Consider the following 19,734-nt stretch of genomic DNA (forward strand, 5'->3'; position numbering starts at 1 on the left):
TGCTTTGGCTTTTTGCATCCCTGCTTTAACTAAGAGTTCTTTGATATACTTTGTTTGGCATAGAGTCATTACTTGGTCATTGTTTCTTACTGCCTCAATTCCCAAAAAAGTAGTTCATTTCCCCCAAGTCTTTTAGTGAAAATACTGCATGTAACTGGTTGACTAAGGCTGTGATTTCTGCTTGAGAATTTCCTGTGACTAGAATGTCATCTACGTATACGAGAACATAAGTCGCTGATGCAGGTGTGAATTTGGTGAAGAGTGACGTGTCTGATCTAGTGTTGTCGAAGCCAAACTTGTTGAGAGTGAGTTTTAGCTTGGTGAACCAAGCTCTGGGGGCCTGTTTCAGCCCATATAATGATCTTTGGAGCTTGCAAACATGGTGAGGAGTGTGGGTGGAGATGAAGCCTTCTGGTTGAGTCATGAAGACAGTTTCTTCGAGGTCGCCATTTAAGAAGGCGTTGTTGAAGTCGAACTGTCGGATCTTCCATCCTTTTGCTAATGCCAAACTCAGCAGTGGGAGGTCTGATCACCGGGCTGAACACTTGATCAAAGTTAATTCCCTCTTTTTGATGAAATCCCTTTGCCACAAGCCGTGCTTTGTACTTTTGAATTGTACCATTTGGATGCTTCTTGATTCGAAAGACCCACTTGTTTCCAATGGTAGGGGCTGTGCTTGGGGGCGGCTTTGGCACTAGTGTCCAAGTGTGATTCCTCATGAGGGCCTCATATTCTTCTTCCATTGCCCGCTTCCAATGCTCGCTGGTCAGTGCTTGTTCAACTGTTTGAGGGACGCATTGGGAGAGGTCAATGTCAGCCTCTTTGAGCACTGCTGCATAAGTTTTCGGCTTGAAGATGCCTGACTTGCTCCTTGTTTGCATGGGATGGTGATTTGTAGTAGCTGCTGATAGTGCAGGTGGAACTATCTCAGTCGGGGCTTGCTCAGGCACATTTGCAGCTAAGGAAGTTTCAAGAGAAAAAGAGTTAGCAGCAGTGACATCAGAATCATGATTAATAGACAAAGAAAAAGATGAAGTAGATAATGGTTCAGATATATAATTGAGCGTATTGGAAGTGTCATTCAATGTATGCAATGCATGATGGTGTGGTTGGGGAGAAGATGTGGGGTAAGGGGTTGGTGTCACTTGGGGTGCTGCTGCAGTAGGAGTGGAGGTGTTGTCTCGAATTGAAGATTCTGGTGTTGAATGGATGGTTGAGACATTGTAATGACTAGAAGTGCTTGCTGCTGAGGTGAGAGGTTGTGCTGGAAGACTTGGTGATGACCTTGATGAGGAAGATGGGGTGGGCTGGTTGGGCAAGATGGTGGCTGGAGGTTGGATAATGTTGGGTTTAGGAGTGGAATTGAAGTTGGTTTGATGTAGAAGATTTGACAAGGAAGGTGTGAAGGTGGAAGGTGAGGTGTGAGGTAAGGATTGGCTTGGTTGATTCCTAAAGAGTTGGTTATAAGGAAATTCATACTCATTGAAGATGACATTCCTTGAAATGATTTCTTTTCCACTTGGCAGGAGGCATTTGTAACCTCTGTGGTTGGGAGCATAACCTATGAAAATGGATTTTTGGGATCTATGATCAAACTTGTGTGCATTGTAAGGTTTGAGAAGTGGGTAACATGTGCATCCAAAGGGTTGTAGGATACTATAGTCTGGTTTTGTGTTGGTGAGGGCTTCAAGAGGTGTTTTGTTGTTGAGAGTTTGGGTGGGTAGTCTATTAATGAGGTAAGTGGCAGTGAGGGTTGATTCATCCCAAAAGTTTAAAGGAAGGTTAGCTTGGGCTAGCAATGTGAGTGAGGTTTCTGTGATATGCCTATGTTTTCTTTCTACTAGGCCATTTTGCTGATGGGTATAGGGACATGTAAATCTGTGTTGAATGCCATTTGTTACCAAAAACTGCTTGAATGGTGTGGACAAGTATTCTCCACCGTTGTCTGTTTGTAAGGCTTTGATTTTTAGCCCAGTCTTGAGTTCGATTGCTGACTTGTATTGCTGAAATGCTTCAAATGCTTGGCTTTTGGTCTTCAGTAGGTATGTGTAAGTATACCTTGTGCTTGCATCAATAAAGCAGATATAGTACCTGCAACCTGATCTGCTGTATAAGGGTGCTGGCCCCAAATGTCAGAAAATATAAGGTCTAAAGGTGCATAGTTAGAATGAGACTCAAGATGAGGTAGTTGGTGAATTTTACTAATACAGCAAGCATTGCATAATGAAGGATCATAGCTAATTTTATTCATTGAATTATCAGAACTTGAAGCATTACATTGATTCATCACTAGAGTTACCACCTTATCAGATGGATGTCCTAATTTTTTATGCCATAATTGGCTTGTATCACTAACCCTTTTACAAGTGACATGGGTTTCTGCATTTGAAATAGGACTTACTAAGGTATTTACAGACAATTGAGAGGCAGAATTACAAATTGAAATTGGACTTGTGACAACTTTATTTGCTGTTGAATTACAATTCAGTTTGGCTAGGTGAGAGGGTGTAGCAGCTCTCTCTTTATTATTCAATGCTGAACTCGCATTGGCAGTGGCTTGCACATGCTTATTTTCAGATTCAACATATGTATTTTTGGAGTTTTCAACAGTGTTTGCATTGAAACAAGTAGGATTAACAGGTACAGACTTTGTTCTTGGGCCAATTTCGATCCCTTCAAACTTGTAAAGTCCTTCTTTAAGCAATCCTTGAAGGAGGATTTTCTTGGAGATCTGACATTTAACATTACACAGATAAGGCCAAAACTCAAAAAACACACCATTGTCTAAGGCAAATTTGGCTACACTCACTAAATTTTTGGATATATTAGATACATGTAATAGGTTTTGCAATTTGAAAGGTTTGTTAGAAAAAGATGCATGCATGAATGAACTTCCAATGTGTTCAATATCCATACCTTGGCCATTACCTCCAAACACTTGTTCAGTGCCATCATAATCAGATCCTGTGATGAGGTTCCTTTTGTCAAAGGTGATGTGATGAGATGCACCCGAATCAGGGTACCAAGCTGTGTCTGGGAGAGCTGAAGGCAATGTAAGGAATGCTTGAGGATTGAGTGGTGCGGGAGGCTGAGTTTTCACTTCTTGAAATCTTTGTTGAGAGTTTTGAGAGCTTGTCCCATTGTGGAATGCTGCTGAAGGTGGTTGCGCTGCATTGAGGGGCTGCATTTGTGGATTCATGAAGTCTTGGTTGAACCTATGAAAACACTGCACTACTGTATGGCCAAGTTTCCCACAAAGTTGGCATTGTGGCCTACTGCCCTGCCACCATGATGACCTTCCTGTGCCTCTGAAATAGCCTCTGCCTCTCGAGCCTCGAAAACCTCATCTGTAGTTGTTGAACCCTCTTCCTTGAAATCTTTCTGGAGTATCCTCTCTTTGAGCAATGTTTGCCTGAACTGGTCCTAGCTCCGTTCTTCTAAATCTGTCAACTAATTCTTCTTGAGCGAGCAAATGAGATTCAAACTCGCTTTCTGATGTCTCTTCAATCCTTGCTGTTGCCACGGTGATGAAAACATTGTATTCTTCGCCAAGCCCTCCCAGTGCAGCTTCAATATACTCGTCTTTGGTTAGTGGAGCTCCAAGTGCACTAAGTGCGTCAGCAACTTGATTGATCTTCGCCATGTATTCGGTGACTGGAGAACCGTGCTTCTTGAGTGTCTTTAACTGAGTCTTGAGATGCTTAATCCTCGATTTGACTCTAGATTCAAAATATTCACTTAACACATTCCAGATCTGGTATGCATAATCGTACTTGATTACACGGTTGACAAAGTTAGACTCCATTGTTGCTGTTAACCAAGCCACAAGGCACTGATCTTGCACTTCCCAGTCTGTGTAGCTTTGAGCTTCGATTCCTTCATGTCTGTCTGATTCTGAGCTAAACCTAGCAGGTACCATCCTTGGATCAAGATGACTTTGAAGCTTGTTCACCTTTATGCACGCTAGTGCTTGTTTCTTCCATGCTTTGTAGTTGTTCTCGTTGAGTTTAATGGCTGAAAACACAGCGAACGTGTTCTGATTGAGGAAGCTCGTTGGAGCTTTTGGTGTTGGCGCAGTGTTTTCCATGGATCGTTGAGCTCTGATACCATGTGAAGGTATCAGACTCTTGAAGATAAAAAACAAGAATGAAGAGAGAGAGAGAGAGAGAGAGAGAGAGAGAGAGAGAGAGAGAGAGAGAGAGAGAGAGAGAGAGAGAGAGAGAGAGAGAGAGAGAGTGAAGGAGGAGAATTTTCTGGAAAATGAGATGTATTAGCTGAACTAACTAGTTTGTTACAGTGCATTAGTATTTATAGTGAGTGAGCTCTAACTACTTCTTATTAGATGTAACTGACTCACTTTTCTTCTAACTGATTTCTCTAACAAACTCTAATATGTTGCACGTGTCTTATCATGTGGCATCTCAATACTCTTAACATAGCAAACCTCTCTAATGGTTAAACAAAAATATGCAGTACATCTTAGGCTTATCAATTCCAGGGCTTCACCTTAGACTTAAGAGAGAGATGCATTGTATTTGTTTATAAGGATTTTAAATGAGTCATACACACACAAATCAGCACAAAAGTATATATTTGTTGGCCATCATGATGCTCCCCACGTACACCTCTCATCATTGAATTTTTTTCCCCAGAGAAGATAGATCACACTATCATGTGCACTCTTTTTTCTTAAATAATAATCACTACAAATATATATGTTGTTCCCTCAATTTACTAAGTATTGTTGCCATAAGGTTGTCACTTGTCAAAATATATCCATCTATCTTTTTACCATATATTAAATCAGAATTCAAAAGGGTGCCGCAGAATTAATCACGTTGAAAATACTGCATCTCCTCCTTCATTATTATTATTAGAGCTTACTAACTAGCTTCTACGTGTTCTGATTATTTGACTCTCAAAAACTGGCCTATAAACTACAGGTAGCTCAAATTTGCAATGAAAAAATAAATTAAAGAAACACATTATATAATTGATCAAGGTAAATATATTAACTGATATATAAGTGCATAAAGTATGTTATCTTGATTCAAAGACCTTATGAATGGCATGCATTGATACATTTTCTTTTGATCGAAGAATTGAAGCCATAAAGCTCAGAGCTGTTGGGCTAGCATAACTTTTGGACACTAGCAGGTTTTGTTGGACTTAGTTGACTGGCAGAATCTTCTTTGAAAGCTCGGGTTTAATTTGACTCCACTTTTTTCTCCTCTATTTCCTTTTGGACATTTTTGGACACTCTTAACAGATTAATTATAATTTAATAAACTAACAATTAAAATCTTTAATTCAACATTTGACTCTACTTTTTTTTTCACTATTTCTCTTTTTTTATTTATTCTCTTTCATTCAAACAATACAAATTTAGGGAGTTGTAATGAATAAGATAGGATAGAGTTTGAACTCTATCCTAATTCTATATGTGAGTCGAATTTTTTTATACAAACTTAGTCATATCCTACTTGTATATTAAAATTCGAAAGTGGTCCCTGAGATTAGGTGAGTTACCCATAATCGTCATTGACTTCAAAAATTCCCAAAAAACATTCCTCACATTCAGCTTCAGGACCCATAGTTGTCCTACTACCCTTTCCGGCACACAGTCAGCAAATGGAGTAATGATGTGGCACCTCCCATGCCATGCTAGAGCCAGCAACGACCAGTTGACGTGGCAAATCTTTATTTTCTACCTAATGTGGTCCTGATCCCTTTAAAACCATTACTGTATGCAGTATCTCTTCTTCCATTCTCCTTCGTCCCATAATTGTGATTCCACCATTGTGATTTAACAGCGATTCTGTTGAAGCTCTGAAGCGATATTTGGAGGTGAAGAGCAAGCTAGTGGGAACTCGATACGCTCAACAAGCAGTAGATACAGATTGAAGATCCAAAATCGTAGTAGGACTGCGCGTGTACCAGAATGGTGTGGTTGCAGCTGCCGAGCTGTTCTCCGGTGATCTGGGACAAGTTCCAACCCAAATAAATTATTTTTTGGGTGCCTAAATTACAATGTTAGCTGTAATTGTTGTTTTTTACTGATTTTTCATTCCTTCCCCAAATTCTAATTTGGTTATTGAATCATTTATTGATTGTAAACAATTAGTAAAAGATGGTGTGATTTATTTGTTTGGGCAGATGTCGAACAAGAGGCTGTGCCTGCAAAATCAAAAAGTATTAACTACACTGATGACTAGAAGATGACAGAAGGTTGAAGGCTGAAAAAATTGGAATCTGATGTTAGGATTTTGCAAACTAGTGCCACATCATTATTCCGTTTGCTGACTGCGTGATGGAAAGGGTAGCAAGACAACTATAGGTAGTGGAGTTGAATGTAAGGGATGCTTTTAAGAAATTTTGGAAGTCAAGGACAATTATGAGTAATTCACCCAATCTCAATCTCAAGAACTACTTTGGGGTTTTAGTCCTTACTCGCGGGTTAAAAACATTCCAACCATAACCCTACATGTTCTGAACCTGCAAGTATCCAACTCTATTCGCAGATTACAAAAAAGATGTAATATTATTATATAATTTGATGGACATACAAATTAAAAATTTAATACAAACAACACAATCATTCTACAAATAACACAATTATTCCGTAAATAATATAAAACATCAAATGTTTAATTATATATAAAAATCTTTAATAAAATTAATAAAACAAACACAAATAAAATTAATATAAGTCTATAAGCATTTTATTTGATATAATTTTATATTTATATATTACTAATATAGAATTGACTTTCATAAAAAAAAGACGTGTTAAATCATTAATAAATGACTTTAATTTAGTAATACTTGATTTAACATCTACCTAAAATATATTTTTAAATAAATATATAATATATACATATATAAAATGTGAATTATTTAGATAGAATTAAGACTCAATCGGTAGTTTATTTGTTACAAATCAAATTGACAATCTTATTTGATCTTAGTCGAATTGAATACTCAGAGGTTGGTATATGTTGCGGTCCTAAATAGTAAATACAATACACTAATCAAGTGGTTAAACGACAAGAAATGAACAAAGTGAAATCCCTTTTGAGATTTGAATTTGTTTATTTCATTTAAAAAATGAGAAAGAGAGCAAATAGGGTTGGCCTTGATAAATAAGGAAGAGAAGCTCCCAACTGTTGAGTTCACTGCTTCACAAAGACGATGGACATTGGCGACGACATTTTCTTCGATGACTGGGAGGACGCCATGCTCAACCAGCTCATCCAAGCCGAAGAGCTCGTCCTCTCTTCCATCGCCAAACCAACCCAACAACAACAACAACAACAACAACAACCCCCGCCACAACTGCCACAACCGCCGCCACCGCATTCCGTTTGTGAACCCTTAGGGTTCTCTCCTCCTCGAGAGCTCTCTCAGAGGGCTCCCGATTTCGATTCTTTTCCTCTTCACCATCGTCATCATCAGCACCACTCTCCCCCTCGCCCCGCAAAACCCTCTTCTCATTATTCTTATACATCTTCTTCTTCTTCTTCCGGTTTTGCCTCTGCTCCTCCCCGACCGCAAGATTCCGATAAGGACATCGAAATCGAACGGCTGAAGGTAATGTCGAAAATGTATATCAAACAATTTGTGGTTTTGGTGTGCAAGCTTGGAATTGAAAGTTGTGTCAGTCTTTTTATTTGCCTTAAACATCAGTAATATGATGCCACATTGTGTTATGATTATTATTGATATGGTAACGGTGGCAATGCCTTTTAGATATTTCAAAATATAACTATAGTGTTAGGATAAGTTTTGCTAATGGAGGTGTTGAAAGTGTAAGGTAATTGGATTTAGAGGACCGTTTCAAATCAATGCTGGTTCATATAGTTAACTGTTGATCGGCCCCTACCTGCATGCACTTTTAAAGTAGATTGATGAACTTGGAGTTCAAATAGCTAAGCTTCAGTTAAGCTTTTTTCTTATACTGAACTTGATGTTAATTTGTTGATGGCAAGATCAGACGGAGCTGGGACGTGCTTCAAATCAACTTGCAAATATGGTATGTTGGTATAAACTATACTCATTCATTTTGTTGTTGGTTGATGAAAACGTCATCCTTTGTAATTACAAGTTTCAGTAAGTTGGCGGTATGCTGTAACACAGTTGCTTGTTTTCAGGAGAAGGAGTGTCTCATGTTAAAAAAAGAAAGAGACAAGAAAGAGGAACAACTCAGATTAATATCTTTGAAGAACGAAGAAGCAATTGCGCGTGCTAACTGTTCCAAGTCTGTAGACAAGTGAGCCAGTTTTTATTTTATTTTGCACCTTGTATATAGATGTTCCAGTTATTTGGTTCTTTCCCTTTTAATGTTTATCAGGATTACATGTTAGCTATTTAACGTATTGTTGCTTTTATTTCATAATCATTGGACTTTGTGTTAGGAAGCCTATGGTCTGAAGCAGAAATAACAATAAAATTCAGTCTTTTTAAGTGAAACTGCTCTAGAATATATTCTTTTTTGCATGTGTCTAATTTATATCACTTATCGATAGTCTACATCAAGATTGGCCATAACCTATAGCCTTGCCAATTCGGTATTAATCAACAGTATCAGCTAAACAAATGGTTCACCTGAAGTAGCCCTTATGTTTTCTGTCTTCTTTTACATTATTAAACAGTTCTGTTGTACTCAGTGAAATCACTGTTCTATTTCTTGGTTCTGAACTATGAATAACTGATTAATGTCTGTTGCCAGGCCTGACAATCATAAATTCTCCTCATTTGAAAATGGAATGTCATCAAAAGATCCAAGTGGTGAGACATGATTTACCGTGCTATCTTGAAAGAATTCTGTTGGCATCTGACATGATGTCACCCTGACATGATTTTTTTGTTGTGTGCTAGTTGAGAAAACTTTTAAATCTAAGGGGGTTGAAACTGACATGGTTAGTCACCAAGAAGCTCAAGCTTCTCTAAGCAATGCTGTCCCTGCTTATCTTGATCTTTCCCAGAAGTTGCTGGCAATACAGGGAACTTCAGTTGGCAAAAGACTGGGAAGTAATGCAATATCGAAGTTGCTTGTGTGTTGCCATAGAGACTTTTATACTCTTTTTGGATTCATGAGCATGAGTCTTCCCTCTGAAATACAAAGAAAATTACTCTCAGATATAAGCTCATCTGGAAGAGCTATACAATATCTCAAGGATTGTTTTCATACTGCAGAAGCAGCCAAGGTGTCACATCTCTATCTTGTGTTGACAAAGGTATTAATTCAACTGGACATTCTTTCTCATTCACTGTTCAAATTGGTTCTCTATAAAACATAAAGCTGACATTTTTAGCAATTAAGTCTGGGCATCTCAGTCTTTATTTGTTTAGTGTGTAAAATAGGTTTGTGATTGGTGATCTATATTTTGTTTAGATTAGCTTTATCATCAGAGATAATTTATTTGTGGTTAATTTATCAACTAGGTTGTTTACACATTTCTTAGTTGTGTATTGGATGCATTGACCTGTTGTTATTTAGTTGGTTATATTTTTCAACAATGGTAGTTGAGGTTGTATTTCATCTATTTGTTTGCTTGTATTGCAGGTAAATGATGGAACATACGTATTGGAAAATATGATTGAACCATTACTTGATCTCTGCAGTATGGAAAATGTAAGGACTCAGAGCTTTTATTATACTGATTTTTCCCCCCTCCAATAAATGCCTTATTTGAAGCACTTGTAAGATCATATCGCAATGTTTCAAACACTTGTAGCATGGATGGTATCTTAAGAATAGTAGTGGTTTCATTCTTGAAAGATGTCCGATGTTACCCTTTTCTCCTGTTTTCTGTGTTACATCCTTTGCTGACAAAATTCTCTTTTGTTGCTTAGGTTGTTATTGTCCAGAGCTCTCTATTTATACTGCATAATCTTCTGAAGTTCCTACTGGAGGAATCGAAAATTAATTCGGGAAGAAGGTTTGTGTTACTTAAGTTACAATATATCTACCCTTGTTTTTAGCAACTTCATATTGATTGAATGTGTTTATCTTTGGTACACTCGAACTTGCAATTCAAGCTGGTCCCTTTCTCTTTTTGTTCTCTTGGTATTTGTATTACATGACATTTTTTGTTAACCTACAAATGAACCAGTGCTCCAGCGCTTCATGTCTGGACTTGGTTTGTTCACTATGATAATAACACTGGGAAAAAAAATTGAATTGGTGCTCGGTTTGGGAAACTTGCCATATTAACCAAAGAGCTGCAACAAAATATGATAAATGTAGAGAAGGGTTATTTCTTTTTTTCTCTCCCTGCCATTATACAGTTTTCATGTTCCTTTGGTGTAATAATATGTTTGGGTGGAAGAATGGGCTCTGGGGTAAAGAATGGTTGGTTGGTTAATCGTCAATTATCACTATTGATTTGATAAAAAAATGTTTAGTTGTAGTAAGAAATTGTTTAATCATGTTGAGCATTTATGTTAAGCCATACAGCCTACTTGTGAACTTATGATTTGATCTTCCCAGTGCACTCTGCTCAGGGACAATGTCTATACTGAACAAATTTGCATTGAGAAGAAAACCGTGGATTCTATTCAATTAGAAAGTGTTAAAGATGGAACGCTCTTCAATGAAGAAGTACTAAGCAGAAAGGAGTGCTGGAACCTTCAAAATGCATCGCCAACTCATGTAAATTGGCTTAACCTTTTTGAGACAATGCACCAAATTGTCATGAGGATCAAAGAAGAAAGCGTCAGGGTGGAGGCACTGTCCATCATAAATCTGGTTCTTCTCAAGAGTAATGCTTACTTTGAGAGGGCCCAGTAAGTTTTCCAAAATAATGTTTTATGTTCAAAATTTGATTTTCAGAGACATTATGTTTAACCCAAGTGTAATTTGTATAAATGCAGGTTTAACCAGAATATACTCTTTAAAACTATATCAGGATTGCTCAAGAAGGATGCTGGACTTATCGTCAGAAGACATGCTCTAAGACTTCTTTATTTAGCGCTAAATTGTAAGTTTGCACCAATGATATTTGTCAATATTTTTGCATTGAGTGCTACATAGTTTGGGCCCTATCTCCTTCAGTTTAGTTGTTTTTTTCTTCAGTTGCTATATATAGACTTTATGCCTCATTCATCTCTTTTCTTATTTCTTTATAGAAAAGCATCTTTTAATAGAAATGATCTATTGAAAGCTTATAATTTACTTGTTTTGATCTTGGTGGGATTTTCTTTTTGTTGGTGGGATTTTCTTTTTGGGGGGATTATCATTTATTTTTTAATTTGTTAAATCAAGACTTGATCATATGGGGAGTAAGCCTCAGCGAAATGCCAAGGTTGTTGCCTTGTTAGTTGTTACATTGAGCTACACAGGAAGTGAAAACAGTTGCTGTTTTCTCTTTTTTTTTTTCTACACAAAATGCTGAAAATAGAAAATACTAAAAATCAAAATGCAGAAGAGCAAACAAGCCCTTATATTTTTCAAGCATTCCATTAATTTTATCCCAAGGCTTTTATATACCATTATAATATTTCACTTTCATGTGTTCAAGGTCCAAACCTGTTGGCCACTTTTTGCTGTGGTTGCCGAGAAGGGGAGAGTACTAGTGCTATGGATGGTCATGCATCTGTTTCTGATTTCAAAGATTTTGGAACCATCCTTCAGGGATTGGGTGACTGTGTAGCATCTTGTGGAGGTGGCTTACTGGTAAAATAAGTACTCTTTTTGAACTTTGGAATATTTTTGTGTGGCTTACTGATTCCAATGTCTTTTCACGCGTATAAAATAAGCACGCTTTTTGAACTTTGGAATAAACAGTGAAGATTAAAAGTTCTTGTTCATTAATATTGGATAGAAACAGATTAAATGGATGTCTATTATTTCAAAATAGTTTCCACTTAACATTCAAGTTATTGGAATTTCAGGAGTTGAAATTAAGCAGAAATGCCATTCTTGTGTTGGCATTCCTTGCATCGTCCGGGAAACCTGGTTTTGAAATTTTCATTGGACACAGGCTTTCTAGGGGTGTAAACTATCTTATGCTGATTTTGCAATTGTTGGTATCAGAGGTGGACCATGAAGCTAGAGTAGGTAAAGAACTGTCAGAGATTTCCAGGGAGAGGTAAAAAAAGAACTGGACTGTCTGGATACAGTAACCAAAAATTTATTTATTCTCCTCTTCAATTCTTGTCTTCTTTACTTTTCTGAAGATGTCTCTAAATTTATACTCAATTATTTTCGTGATTACTTTCTCATTTATTTTGTAGTATCAATTTTTTTGACCAAGTAAAGTAAATCACAGTAAGAATAGGTCCTCTTGCTTTAGGTCATCTGTGATTTCTTACCATTCATTATTTGATATCTTGTCTTGTCCGGGTCTCACATTTTAAATGAACGGTAAAAGATCGCATATATATTTGTTCTTTTTTGAGAATACTTAGTCAAAACTAGTTCGTTCCACATGTATGCTATGTGATTCTAAGTCTGATTTCTTTTGACTCATTCTGAGAAGCTGTTTATCAGGACCATTTTGATGCGGGAGATACTTATACTACTGAACAGACTTGTGTCGAATCCTTCATATTCTGCCACTGTGTTGCGCAGCTTATCGAACACAAGGGATATGGCTGGTTTGACAGTAGATGTTGCAATCAGATTATCTCGGAAGATAAATGAGTGCATTCTACAGGACAGCATGGTGAAGCATATAAGAGAAACTGAAATCGTTGACCTTGCTCGTGTGTTCAAGAAAAGGGTATTCACATATTTAGGAGATGACTTATTATGAAGCCCCATCTTTCCGTTAGATTTTGTATATAAAATATATGCATGTTTGTACACGTACCATTCTACTACTGTAGGAATTGAGTCTTGTAAATTTTGCTTTGGGGAGAAAATTTGTATTGGCTTCACACAGAAATCTGTCTCCTAAAATTTTGTAGCAGTGGAAGGCTTACTCCTGAGGCTGTATAATTTTGAATGTGGCCATCAAACATTCATAAAGAAAATTTTAGTGGATGAAATGTTTATTATTGTTGTTATTAAGAAAATCTCTCTTGGATATGGTTCTTGTGTCCATACCATACGGCATACCTACGTAACATTTTTCTTTATATTTCAATGTATAGTTGTGCACTGTATAATTTTTTTCAATTTTTTAAAAAATTCTATGTGTATACTAAAAATGAATTACTAAATCAGTTATTATATATTTGTAATTCATATTTTGTATTTTAATATGTAATGTGTGACTGATTTTGTGACTAATATTTGGAGTACATATAGTATGATTGAAAATTTTTTATATAAAATTTTAAATCTTTTGAAAATATAAAAGACAAATAGCCGTTGCCAGAAAAACCCATCAGCTTCATCTGAAACTAAGAAATTTTCAAATTCTGGTGATCGCGCTTCAGAGATTTATTGAAGCATAAAGCATTTGAGTAATATCTCTATTCCGTTCTCTTCTTCCATCGCTAATAACAATGTGCTCCAGGTTCGGAAGCTGCTTCTCTCAACGTTGTAACTGTTTCTCTCTTAAAATACATTTCGATCTCAATCATTCATGAAGGAAAGACTTGCTTTACGAATTGAATTCCTTTCTTGTTGAATTGTCTGCAGAATCGAGGTCATGGAAGCAATTCAAGCAAAACCTTTTGGAGCTCAAACAATTTATGCGTTCAGTATCAATATCAGGATTTAGGAGTTCATGAAGGTAATGCACTGATAATGCATTGATTATACCACCAATCTTGCAATAGGAAGCTCTGATAATGCACTATTTTAAGTAGTAATCGTAAAATGATTGGGAGAGAAATAGGATTAGGATATGTAACGTAAGTCGAATTATATACAGTGTGTTTATTGAGCAATATTTACAGTATTTACATTAATCATAGATTATACAAAGGTGAACTAAAACCTACACCTTTATTCAGAGTGCTGAGATCTGTACAGGAAGTGAGGTTTACTTTGTACAATTATTTCTATATACAAAGTTTAGGTTATTTACATGAATTTACATGCTGCTGGTGTTTAATATAAAGCTACACCTTTGAGAGAGTGCTGCGTTCATCACTGCGCATGACAGTGCCGGACCGTGGAGAACAGTCTTTGAAACTGTCCAGTGGGTAGACATCCCAACCCCCGTCTCTCCAGTAGGTAGAAAAGACTTCTGGTATATGTGCAACTTTCCAGTAATCTTTCCCCGGACCCTGTGGACATATTGTCTTCATTAGTTCATCAGGCATGTCAAAAAGCTCCAGGACTTTCAGCTTAGTCAAGAGTTCAACGCCTGATGGCACATTTTTCAACAGTTGGCAACGCTGGATGATAAGCTTTTCTAGGCATGGCATTGCATCCTTCCCCAGAATCACCTGTTTTAGCTCAACAAATCTGTCGAGGCCTAGAATCTTGAGCTTCTTGAACTTTCCACATTGAAAATGCAATGTGTCGCCGGTGTATGCTTGAAGTAATTCGAGATGTGAAAGGTTTGGCAAATCCTGCAGATATTCTAGTGGATCTTGTTCTAAACAGCTCCATTTCAGAAACAACTTGGCCAGGTTATGAAGAGAAGGCATCCAATCAGGTAAGTCTAGAAGGCGTCCTGACAAATACAAGCGCTGCAGATATGGAGGGGGTGAAGAAAGAAATTCTAGAGCAATGACTTTATTCTCACCCTCAGAGGCAACAGAGAGGGCACAGAGATTGACCAACCTCTCAATGGACAAACAGAAAGCCTTGCCATCCTCCTCTCTGAGATTCCTGATGCCTAACCTTCTTAACTGACATAGCTCCGCTAACTGCCTAATGATCTTACCACAGCCTTGATTTGCCTCTACAAAGCAAAGCTTTTGTAATGACTGTAGGTATCCTATTTCAGAGGGGACTTTAAAACCCAGTTTAGAATGGAATTCTCCATAACCTTTGACCTTAACCTGATACACAAGGAGATGGCGAAGTTTCTTAAGATTTAGTATGTCTGCAGGCAATTCTGTGATGGAAGTCTTCTTAAGATCCAGTGTTTCTAGGTTCTTCAGCTTCCCTAATATTTTTCCAGGAACCATATTCACCTTTGTATTCCTTAAGCTTAGATACCTTAAACAATATAGGCCACCGATAGCTACTGGAAACTTCTGCAAAGGTGCATCTTGAAAATCCAAAACAGCAAGCAGTCTAAAACCTCCCGGAAACAGTTTGCATAAGGATAACTGTTCAGCAACCCCAAACATTAGAAGAGAACGGAGTTGAGAAACAGACCTCTGTTGCTGTCCATTTGGCATGGTGTTATGCACTGAAAGGCGTCGAAGCCTTTCAGGCCATGGCACACTTTGTTCTTTGACAATGGTTGCAAAGTTTTCATCCTTAGATTTCAAAATGATGATTTCCCGTATGAGATCATGGATGCGCAAAGTTTTGACCCTTCCATCTGTCGTTGTCCCTGCTACTTGTATTAAGTTTCTGTTCAGGAGCTCCTTGAGGTAATCTTCTGCAACATCTTCCAGTGTTTTGCCTTCTTTGGCTTCAATAAATCCTTCTGCTATCCATAACCGAATCAATCTCATGCGCTTTATCAGATGGTCCTCAGGAAAGATGCTCAAGTACAAGAAGCAGTATTTTAAGTAGTAAGGCAAATCATTAATACTGAGGCCAAGTACTGTTTTCAAATTACCAAGTTTGTCATTGTCTTGAATTTCAGCACCAAGACTATGACAAATCATATCCCACTCTTCTATCCTGCACTTGTCCTTCATAGCCAGGACACCACTGATTGCTACAATTGCCAGGGGTAAGCCTTCACACTTTCTTAAGATACATTTACAGATGCTGGTCAAGTAGGAGGGGCATGATTTTCCCTGAAAGGTCTTTCTAGTAAATAGATCCCAGACTTCATCTTCTTTCAAGGGTTGCAAGTTATACACCTTACCCTTGGATTGTATGCTGCAGGCAGAGGCTAAATCAGATTTCCGTGTGGTGATCATGACCCTGCTGCCACAGTTATTGTCAGGCAATGAATATTTGACAGCTTCCCATTCATGCATATGCCAGACATCATCAAATACCACCAGGTACCTCCTCCTTTGCAACATGTCCTTGATAATCAACTTCAGCTTATCGCTCCTCATGCTTTCCAGGCCATCTGGAACCGGTCTTCTTATTTCGGAAAAGATTTTCTGGACCAAATCTCTGAGAAGCTCCTCAGTTTTAAAAGACTGGGAAACAGTAACCCAAACACAGGCTTTGAAGTGTTTTATTACTTCTGGATCATCATACACTTTCTTCACCACAGTGGTTTTTCCCATCCCTCCCATACCAGTAACAGAAATTACTTTACGCCCTGGGCATCCTTTGATCAACCAACTGATCAACTGCTTTTTTGGCTCCTCTATACCCACTAGGTCAGTGTTCTCCAGGAGAAGGGCATCCCCTCGTTGATCATGCCATGCCTTACCTGTTTAAGAATATATTTATTATACCATTCTCACAAAGGAGAAGTATATCATAGCAAAATACATCGTTACATATCATGGCCAATTGATGGTATCTATAATATATCAGATGAAGCTTTTGGGAACCATTTATAGATCGATCTATTCTGTAGTAGTAGTAGTAGTAATATAAGGCATGTTTATGACATGAGGTTTTAAATTGAAAAGGGAAGGTCTGAAGAGTAATTATTAGTCAATTTCTCTGCAAATCTTTCCCTTCCCTCCCACTCTGAATCCTCAACACACAAACAACCCCTGAAAGACTAAAGAAAACAGTTTAGCATGTGTTACAAATAAGTATAGTGAAAGGCTTCAACTAGACTTAAAGTAGCAGAAGCTCACTGACTATAAATCTAGCTAATAGTCAGCTAGAACCCAAGGAAAATAGAAATATAGAATTAAAAATAGCATAATTGATTTCATCAAAAAAAAGGGAAAAAGCATATTTGAAAGTCCTGAGCCTTAGCTTTAGGACACTCAACAGTCAATACTTTAGCTTGAAAGAGTGGCAGAATTAGTTCTACCTGTATAATTTGAAGCCTGTGAAGCAGTGTCAAATTTAGCTAGGACTCCCAAAATAGTTCTCATGCGGGAGTTGATGCCTTTTAAATCAGAAGCAATCCGATAGCGAGCTTTCATATGCCTGATTTGGCCAGAAAATCGACTGAGAATAACAGAGAATCCATTTGTGTGATCATATGCCTGGACAAGTTCTAGTTCATCGAGAAGATCTTCAGCATCATGAGCAATGTCTCTGAGTTGCTTAATGCAAACTTTGAGTTCCTCGTCACTCTCTTGTTTTGCATCTGCAACTCTTAAGAAGGCTCTTATGAGCTCCAAATGTCCTTTAAGGTGAACCACTTCTTCTTGGATGCCTGGGAACCATGTCACCTCATTCTCAAACACAGATACTAATCTTTGGAGAAGAAAGGCTATGGCACTCTCAGCCATGATTGTTTCCTTTTCCAGGTTAGTCACATATTCTCTGTTAGTCCTGATTTTCCTCTCCAAGTGGCTCACACTTAGTTATATGAATTTTATTTCTTTATAGTTTCTCAGCCGTAAAGGCACCTTTTTTTATTGGTTAATCTAAAAGTCACGCTTTTGGTTGACTGGTAACTGAGTAATTTCGATTGATTTTTCCTGTTCTTATTCACTAATGCAATTACTGGTGCCCTGTGATAGGCCACCGAGGAAATGGGGTTGTAGTTACCCCGTTAAGAAGTAAGAGTCATGAAAAGAGATAAAGATTCTTGACATTTTCTTTCACTTATAAAATGTTAAATATGACAGCATCACAAGTAGTAAAGTACTTGTCGACATGTAAAAGAAACTTATAATATGCTGCAAAAGCATGCCATTTTTTTTTTGAATATTTTGAATATTATGAATGGCAGCTATCCAAGTTGTTTTTTGGAGTCAACATCCAAGGTTGAGGAAGAAACGCGTGAAGCTGTAAGAACGTAGCATTTGCTATTTAGAAGTCAGTTAACTTTCCCAAATTTATCCTTAGAAAAAAGTAACTTTTTATATTTCTAATACATTAAAAAATGAGGAGTGCTAGGGGGCAGCAATTTTTGGGTTTTGTAACCATCAATTGGCCATCAATCATGTTTTTAATGGTGTGAGATTACATGAATTGACCATCCAGTGGTGAGAAATCACTCACTTTTTTTTTTTTATGGTTAAGTGCTGGTCACAAAATACAAAAGTTGCTTGCCCCTAGACTTTCTCTTAAAAAATTTGCTAGATGAAGATAAGTTTTGAATCTTAAAGTATTTTGGAGGATAAAACTTTTTGTGAATGGGAATGGAAGTATGGGAACCACTTGTAGCATGTGCTATAAAGCATGAGTAAGTAGTCAAGTAAGTGTTTAAATATACATGGTCATTCATTGAAATGTATCAAAATATAATGCGAGTCAAATTGGTTCTTCTATCAATTAGGTAATAACATGTGATATAAATTATTATGTTACATATCATCATTTAATTGATAAAAGGACTAATTTGGTTCGTTATTATATGTTTCTGTTTTCCATAAATCAATTTGAGACATCTAATCTTTCGAGAATCAAATTGACACACAAATGATATGATACTATTCTGAACATTAACTCAATACACAACTGCCAGAGGAAAAAAAAAAAAGAAAAAGATCGACCCAAAAAGAACGTCATTTAGGAGCTGAAAAGGGTATCGTTGGGATATGCTTATATCTGGCATAACATATTCTCATATAGAAGGTAATCTTCTTTAGCATGAATACAACCTTGCTATTTCTTTAGCATTTCCCTTCGTTTGGGATAAGATCAATTTTCTTTGCCTTATTCAATGCTCTGTGGAATGGTGTCATTGTCTGGACTCTGGAAGCGTTTATGCTGGACCAATCATGATTTTCTGTTATACAAATATATAATATAAAAAAATACTATAATATAATATTTCGTGTATTTATAACCTACGGGTGACATCACAAAAAGGATATTACTGGTCTTTCAATGTAAACCATGAGCATAACTTGTTCAATGAATCTAGCTGACATGTATATTTCAATTTTGTCTCATCGACCTAAACAAAGCACCGTCATCCGATAGCTACTGTATCCATAATGGAAGAATGATGAACTTAGAAGGAACCAAATCATAGGTAAAGACGAAATGGATTGATGTTAGAAGCAAAGTCATAGGTACTGAGGTACAGTTAGTCTCGAGGAAGGATAGGGACATAGGAACCGCTCTGTCGCTCTAATTTTCGTTAGTACAAAGAAGTCTATTACAACTTGAGCAGCAAGATTTCTAGAATTCAATATTCGAAATTTCGAATACATACACACGTATTCCGAAAAAGAATAATCATACTTCGTAGCTACGCTTAGGAGTGAAATCACGTAAACTACAATCTCTTTTTCCCTTGTTTCAATTTGATGGTTTCAGTGGCTAAGAGAAGGGGGGGTTGAATCTTAGCCCTCTTTTTAAATGCTGGCACTTGCTGAACTTCAGAGAAGACTTTTCTATTTTTGCTCGTCACTTGACACGAGCAACTTTGTTTTGTCTCGTCCCTTGCCACGAGACTTTTTGTTTTGTCTCGTCACTTGGCACGAGATAATTCTGGCTTTTGCTCGTGTGTGGTAGAAAACAGAAATGGAGTAGAAAGAGAAAGAACTTGCACCCAGATATATCCTGGTTCGGCTGCTAAGTGCAGTGCAGCCTACATCCAGACTCCATCACAAACATGATGGAATTTCACTATAATCAATCTGATTACAACTTGTAAA

General features: G+C 37.3%; 2 protein-coding genes across 3 annotated transcripts; one reads left to right on the plus strand and one right to left on the minus strand.

Moving 5' to 3' along the window:
* The first annotated feature begins 7,157 nt into the window (after positions 1 to 7,157).
* LOC130982452 (protein SENSITIVE TO UV 2) lies at positions 7,158 to 13,026 on the plus strand. 2 transcript variants are annotated; one of them, XM_057906462.1, is made up of 12 exons: positions 7,158 to 7,590; positions 7,994 to 8,032; positions 8,151 to 8,269; positions 8,729 to 8,787; positions 8,878 to 9,236; positions 9,566 to 9,634; positions 9,856 to 9,941; positions 10,507 to 10,788; positions 10,876 to 10,982; positions 11,523 to 11,677; positions 11,896 to 12,092; positions 12,494 to 13,026. In XM_057906462.1, exons 1-12 carry the CDS (start codon positions 7,192 to 7,194, stop codon positions 12,756 to 12,758), a joined length of 2,136 nt encoding a protein of 711 aa, XP_057762445.1. In that variant the 5' UTR covers positions 7,158 to 7,191; the 3' UTR covers positions 12,759 to 13,026. The 2 variants fall into 2 exon arrangements, with proteins under 2 accessions (XP_057762445.1, XP_057762446.1); XM_057906463.1 differs by having other exon boundaries at positions 8,151 to 8,257.
* A 775-nt stretch (positions 13,027 to 13,801) lies between these two features.
* On the minus strand, positions 13,802 to 17,663 carry LOC130982590 (disease resistance protein RPM1-like). Its single transcript, XM_057906627.1, has 2 exons — positions 16,983 to 17,663; positions 13,802 to 16,421 (listed from the first exon to the last, which is right to left on the minus strand). The coding sequence occupies exons 1-2, from the start codon at positions 17,407 to 17,409 to the stop codon at positions 14,017 to 14,019; spliced, it is 2,832 nt and encodes a 943-aa protein (XP_057762610.1). The 5' UTR covers positions 17,410 to 17,663; the 3' UTR covers positions 13,802 to 14,016.
* Between the last annotated feature and the right edge of the window lie 2,071 nt (positions 17,664 to 19,734).

The sequence above is a fragment of the Arachis stenosperma genome, chromosome 5 (genome assembly GCF_014773155.1).
Source record: "Arachis stenosperma cultivar V10309 chromosome 5, arast.V10309.gnm1.PFL2, whole genome shotgun sequence".
Lineage (NCBI taxonomy): Eukaryota > Viridiplantae > Streptophyta > Magnoliopsida > Fabales > Fabaceae > Arachis > Arachis stenosperma.